Here is a 7,106-nt window from a genome sequence, read left to right as displayed (position 1 = left end):
CACCTGGACACGTCTACAGTCCATCACAGGGACACCTGGACAGGTCTCCAGTCCATCACAGGGACACCTGGACAGGTCTCCAGTCCATCACAGGGACACCTGGACACGTCTACAGTCCATCACAGGGACACCTGGACACGTCTACAGTCCATCACAGGGACACACCGAGACAAACGAGACAACCATTCTCTCTCTCTCACCTAGGGACAGTTCAGAGTCACCATCAGCCTAACATGCATGTTTTTGGTCTGTGGGAGGAAACTGGAGTTCCTCTGTGCCCGCCACTGACGAGCACATTATCAGCTCATCCAGCGTGAACAGAAAACACTTTCTTGGTGGAGACGGGACGTTCGAGCGGACCGGCTTCAGTGAAGTTCGTCTCTCTTTGTCACGAGCAGAGAAACAAACCTACAGAGACGTTTAACGAGACCACGTCCACCAGTTCTGACGTTACACACCAGTGAATCCGGGCGTGGCAGCAGCCATTTTCCTGGCCAGAGCTTCCTTGTCCATAGAGGAATCCAGTTTGATCGGCCGAAGGTGGACTTTAAAAATCGAAGCCCTGCCTTTGATGTCTGGAGGACCTGAAACGAGACAAGAGGCAGAAGAGCTGTGACTCCTCAGCATCAAACCAGTCAAGCTTCCTGTTCACTGGGTACACTTCATCTCATGGATCAGTCAGTATTATTATTATTATTATTATTAATAACCTTTATTTAACCAGGCACATCCCACTGACATCACAGATCTCTTGTAAAGGGAGGTCTGGGCCTGAAGGCAGACTAACATGCATGCTTTTGGTCGTAGGACACTTCTACATCCCTGTGAGGCTGATATATTATTTAGTGTACTCCTACAGCTGCATATAGTATAAATTACTAGTAGCACCATATAAAAACATAAATCTGTGAACGGTGATGAAAAATAAATGAGGAAGAAGAACTGAAAAAGCAAACATAGAAAAAAATAAAGCTAAATTAAAAAAGGTGGAACAAAAACTAAAGAGAAAAATTTTTTTTTAAATTAAATATGTAAATGTTGTCAACTTCAAAGAGCTTTCCTTCCAGCATTCATTAGACAGTAAAACAGAAAATAACTAATAAACCTGTTCTTTGCTCAGAGCTCCTGCTTACGCTGGTGTTTGCACAGAAAAAGCACAACTTTACAACCAGACGCTGGCACGTTTCAATAGCTATGATTAACAACTTAAAAATAAATGATAGAAATATGATATGTTCCACAGCAAAACTATAAATAAACATGTTTTGCCACAAAGTATAATTGTACTTTAACACAATTTTATAGTAATTTTTTATGGGTATTATTTGATTGTGAAACAATTTATTGTTCGTCCTGAGTGCTTCTATTAAATTATTCAAAATGTTTTTGTTTTTTTTATCTGCTTCAACGTACTTGCTATTGTTACAACAATTCTGAAAAATTTGGGACTTTGTGTAAAATATTAATAAAAATAAAATGCAATGATGCGGAAATCTTATGAATTTAGATGGGGTAGAGGTAGGGCAGCCGACTTGGGACCAGAAAGCCGTAGTTCGACTCCCCGCCATTCCCACATGTCTCTGAGCAAGACACCCAATCCCTAACGGCTCCCCGGGCTCCTACATAGCTGCCCACTGCTCCACCTGGGTGAATCTCAGGTGTGACGGGTTAAATGCAGAGAACTAATTTTGTCATTGTAAGGAAACATACAGTGATGACATCACAAAGCACTTACGTATATATCAAATGTTTAAACTAAGGAATTTTACACGCTTTAGAAAAAAATTGGTAATTCTGATTTTGTACTGTGGTCAAATGAATCAATATGTAAATTGGGTGGGTGGATGGGATGGATGGGATGGATGGAATGGATGGATGGATGGATGGATTGGATGGATGGATGGATTGGATGGATGGACAGATGGATTGGATGGATAGATAGATGGATGGAAGGATTGGATGGATGAATAGATGGATGGACTGGATGAATGGATGGATGGACAGATGGATGATTGGCTGGATGGATGATTGGATGGATGGATAGATGGATGGATTGGATGGATAGATGGATGGATGATTGGCTGTATGGATGATTGGCTGGATGGATGATTGGCTGGATGGACGGGCATGCCAGCCCATGAACAGATCTGGGTTTGCAGGCCTCAGACTGAAGCGTTTCACATGAAATGTTTCTCCTGTCCAGACGACCTCATTGAACCCGTGTTGTTTTACAGTGAAGGAGCCGTCATGCTCCATCTGAAGCCGGACAGTCGACTCGCGGTCACGTAGCTGCGGGACGTTTGTTTGTGCACGCACCGTTCATGACCCACAAGAGACAGAGCGTCTGGTAAACCCCTCCCGCTGCAGTTTAGTCACCAAGCAGGTTTCTTCTCACCAGAGCCTCCACTCTGTCCCTGCAGCTGCCGTTTGGCCTCAGATCTATCATGAAGGCGCCACACTGCTCAGCAGACAGACTCCTCCGTACACCACGTGAGCACGATCTCCGTCCAGGAGCTTTTGGCCCTTTAACTAAATTTAGTGTTTGAAGAGTCGTGCAGCTGAATTTCTGAGCGCATTTCCTCATTGACGACCGCGCCCACAAACTTCTGACCAATCACACAATACTTGGCGCATACGCGTGTGAGAGAAAGTTCAGCCTGGGCCTTGTGTCGAGAAGAGGCGGGCGAAGCTGCTCCGAGAACAAAACTACGTGATTTTCGTCACGCAACTACGTCCACGAGAGCCGATTTTGCCGCTTCAGATGGAGTATGCAGAGCTCAGGAAGAAGTGACGGTACCGATGTAAATCTGCCGGTCAAAGCGTCCGGGTCTCATCAAAGCTGGATCCAAGACGTCGGGCCTGTTGGTTCCAGCCAGGACCACCACATTAGTAGCCGTGTTAAAACCTGCAGTCAAACAAAAGACAGTGAATAAAAGTAGCCAAGTTTGGTTTGATAAAGCCATTGTGTGGTTCTCCTACCATCCATCTCTACCAGCAGCTGGTTCAAGGTGTTCTCCTGTTCGCTCTGACCTCCAAAGTTGCTCCCTCCCCTCTTTCTGCCCACAGCATCAATCTCATCGATAAACAGGATGCAGGGCGCGTTCTTCTTCGCCATGGTAAACATGTCCCTCACCTTTGCAGAACAAAGCTTGCTCAAACCTTCAGCCTCTGCGTGGCGTCACATCTTACAGCTGAGGGGTTTCTGTCACTCACCCTGGCAGGTCCCACTCCCACAAACATCTCCAGGAACTCGGAGCCATTCACCGTGATAAAGGGAACGTTGGCCTCTCCTGCCGTGGCTTTGGCCAGCAGCGTCTTCCCTGTTCCAGGAGGTCCAGACAGCACCGCGCCCTGCCACAACACACCAGCCTCATGTAACTAGCCTCACAGACAGTACGTAACGACCCCACCCTCACTTTGTGAGTTACCACCTTAGGGATCTTAGCTCCGAGGTCCTGGTACTGCTGTGGGTGCTTCAGGAAGTTGACAAATTCCAGGATCTCCAGCTTGGCCTCTTCACAGCCGGCCACGTCCTTGAACTTCACCTCAATGTTCTCCATTATCTTGGCTGTGGACTCACCCATTCTGAAGGGGTTTCGTGAACGGCTGGCAGCACCTCCCGTCATGCCTCGCCGCACCGAGAAGATCAGGAAGCTAATGAGCAGCAGGGTGGGGATTACATTCATCAGTAAGGACCTGGAGAAACGTAAACACAAGTGTGGAAAATAAATATCCTCTCATCCGTTTTAGCTTTACAAAACGTAATGCTCGAGTCCACAAAGGGGGTCAGGTTTTATCTTGGTTGATGGTTCCCATCCTGGTCCTCGGGGACAATGAGATCCAGGGTTGGGACCAGTAATGTGTGCTTCCACCCACCCGTCGCTCTCAGAGCTGTAGACAACGGCAGGTTGCTGAGATGGCTCCAGGTTCTGCTCAACGCACGCAGCCTCGAGATTCCTCTCAAACGTATCCACGCTGCCAATGTTGAACCAGACAATACTCTGAGGGTCACACAGCACAGGAACATGTGAAGCTGAACACGTGAAGCTGAACACGTGAAGCTGACGCACGTCGGGCTGCAGGACGGTTCAACAGCAAAGGATTACAAAGGAAGAAAGGCCTTCAGTTTTGTTGAGATCTTAAACGTTCATTCTTAAATAGTCGCAGCACTTACTGGATGAGGTTCAGGAGTTTAAACCGTCGTCTCCTATTTCCACCACAAGGTGTTTTATAATCAACTCAGTAAGTAACTGGACCACTAACTGGGCCACTAACTGGGCCCTTTGTAGGACCTGACAGTCATTCGTACACACTAGAGCCCGAGGGCCAATATTTTAGGCCGATGTAGATGTTCGGGGACATAACGCATCAGTGACAATTGTCCCATTATGCGCCGATATAAACTCTGGGAACCAGCCGTGTCCTTATTTGCAAGTGGCGTAATTGTACAGAGGGCGCATGTGCACAGTATGACACGGTACAGCTCCCTGCTCCGCCTGCCCTGACAACAAAAAGGTTAAATCGTGTCATCAGGACCAGTTTCTTTAAGTGAGAAACGTTTTGTCCCCCATCCAGAGGTGGAACAGCCATGACTTGAAAGTAGTCTTCATGCGCCCTCTGCTGGATACTTTGTGCAACTACAGCTGGTTCATTTTAGGGGTGAAAATTAGAAGTGCTCATATCGGTGCATGAGACATTTATCACAGATACTGGTAGGTCCCCAAATGTCTACATCAACCTAAATTATCAGCCCCTACCTATATATCGGCCGGGCTCTAGTAATTATAGATCTATAATTTCATAACTGCGTTGCAGCCCACTGGATTATAATCAAGTGAAGTTTTAAAAGACACTCACTGGGTTACTTTACAAGGAAAAGAATCTCAGATTTCTGCAGCCAAACAGTCAAAAACAGCTCAGAGCGGCACCAGAATCAGAAATCCGTATCGACCCATAAAATCAGAATCAGTGCACCTCTACAAAAGCACCAAACTTTTCAGGTTCTGATCCACAAAATGGCAACAGTAAAGACCTGTGATCCCAACTCGGGCTGGTTGAAGTGCCCTGACAAACAGCACAAACTGGTTAAACAACTATTAAAGTTTAATTTCATGTTTTTGTGCCCACTTCCTTCTCAGTCCTTCCACACACGACACTGACGCAGTAATAAGGCGCCGCAGGCCCGGTGTGAAGACGGCCTCTGTCTACTTACGGCTTCTGCTTCCACTCCCGCTTCCGGCACCAGGTTAACTCTGACAAACTGCTTGTTGACGACCTCCAGTCGTTCCACCTGAAGAAGGAATCCATCCGTTAGCAGTTTTCTTTAAGAAAGTACCTCACCTGGCTGCAAACATGGAGCGAGTCTAAACGCTAAATGTGAGACATAATGCTTTTATAAGAAGAAAAAATCATAATTGAGGAAGTCTCTGGTTTGGATTTTAAAGTATTCAAAGTAACAAGTATTCCTTAAAGTATTTTTTCTGATTCAAAATTTCAGAATTATTATGTATATTTTTTTTACAATTTCAGGTTAGTTTTCAAAATCTCTCGTTTCTCCGTGTCCAAGCTTTAGGGTCAACGTTAGTGGGGAGAGGCTTTAGGTGATGCTGTGGAAACCTGACCAACAGGACTTCGTCAATGCTGCATTCAGGAAACACAGGAACTGCAAGACGTTATTAGACAACTATATTTACAAGTGACAGAGTTGTATTATCCAAGCTTCCTTGGCTGAAACACGACACCAATCTGACAGAAATTTAAAAAACTAAAGAAAGTGAGCAGTTTTCTTAGTAACCCATCAGGCGTAGAAATTTCCTACGACACTGAAGTAACCCGAGCGGCGTTTCACTTCGAGCACACGGCGTCTTCTCTGGATCAAAGTGTGACACACTGGTCATCAGGTAAGTCTCCTCTTTGTCGTTAATTAGTCCACAGTTTTATCATAAATGTGGACACATCACTAGGCCTGTCGCGATAAACAATAAATCAATTAATCGCACGATCAATGAAAATTATCCACATTTTCATTTATCAGCTTTATCGTTTCTTCGTGTGTCTCTCTTTCTACTGAAGACACTGGATGACAAAAAGCTCGACTCTTCCCTGACCCCTCCCTTTCTCTTTTATCTTTAAAATCTGTTTTAACCGTTCAAAATCGCGTTTTTGGATCGTTAAAAGCTGCTAAGCTACGAGCTAAGCTACGAGCTAAGCTACGAGCTAAGCTAACAGGCCGACCTCGGGGGAATAAACCTCCGTCTTGTCGAAGCTCCAAAGTTCACGGTTGAAACTCGTGCCTTCGTGTAAAAAGTTGTTTTTCTCTGCAAAAAGAAGCTGAGAACTTGTTTACTGATTTTTTATTAAAAGCTTTGAGTGAAAAATGCTAAAGAGCTCAAAACACACCGAGCGTCATTTTATGTAATAAATTGTAGCAGTTCCTACATTCCCTGAACGCAGCGTGATAGGACCCTGTCAGTCGGGCCGTCGGAGCGTGGCTGAAAATTGAAAGGACTTTCTCACAATGTTGAGCCAAACCTGAATCACCAGCTCGTCTCCAACAACCAGAGCCCAGTACGTTTCAACTGAAACCAAATGAACACCAAGTCTGCCTCAATAAGATGAAGGATGGCGTTCACGTGCTTTAAGGTTAAACATGACCACGTCAACCGAGTGTCTAGTGTTCCTCACCCAGCCTTGGGCCAGGTAGCGTTGGACAAAGTCTTTCCAGGTGATCTCTCTGCTGTTGTCTCTGAAGTACAGGTAGAGTAGAAGCGGGACGACTCCGGTCACAGTCAACACAAAGTATCGGAAATCCTTCTCATCCCAGGGGAAGTCACCCTGAACACCAACACAGAGTTTTACACACGGGCCCATCATCTGGAAAACATCTGGCAGCTGATACAAGTAAAACAGTGAAACCTTCATGGAGAGTTAGGAATGTGTACCGTAAGGCTTATTTTGTTTAGTATGATATTGTCAGCTTTTAATGAAACTGGTTTTCCATGAAAAGTCTCCCTGCAGATTATCTGTGACATCAGTTCTAAACGGACAAAACACAGGAAGAGACAAAAACTTTGATCGTGGTTTGTCTTTGTTCCATTCCTAGAATA

The 7,106-nt window shown here is 45.4% G+C and overlaps 1 protein-coding gene across 1 annotated transcript in view; it reads right to left on the bottom strand.

Annotated features, from left to right (window-relative positions):
• Positions 1–7,106, bottom strand: part of afg3l1 (AFG3-like AAA ATPase 1) — a 21,844-nt gene that overhangs the window by 3,590 nt on the left and 11,148 nt on the right. The window contains exons 3-10 of the mRNA XM_037683070.1: positions 6,685–6,834; positions 5,213–5,290; positions 3,877–4,001; positions 3,432–3,696; positions 3,214–3,351; positions 2,980–3,133; positions 2,798–2,905; positions 459–584 (exon numbers count right to left, since the gene is read on the bottom strand). Coding sequence (XP_037538998.1) covers positions 459–584; positions 2,798–2,905; positions 2,980–3,133; positions 3,214–3,351; positions 3,432–3,696; positions 3,877–4,001; positions 5,213–5,290; positions 6,685–6,834 — 1,144 coding nt within the window. The remainder of the gene's footprint in view (positions 1–458; positions 585–2,797; positions 2,906–2,979; positions 3,134–3,213; positions 3,352–3,431; positions 3,697–3,876; positions 4,002–5,212; positions 5,291–6,684; positions 6,835–7,106) is intronic.

Source organism: Nematolebias whitei, chromosome 10 (genome assembly GCF_014905685.2).
Source record: "Nematolebias whitei isolate Nwh7 chromosome 10, NemWhi1, whole genome shotgun sequence".
NCBI classification, from domain to species: Eukaryota; Metazoa; Chordata; class Actinopteri; order Cyprinodontiformes; family Rivulidae; genus Nematolebias; species Nematolebias whitei.
The sequence above is the reverse complement of the archived record's forward strand: the minus strand, read 5'-3'. Positions and strand labels throughout refer to the sequence as shown.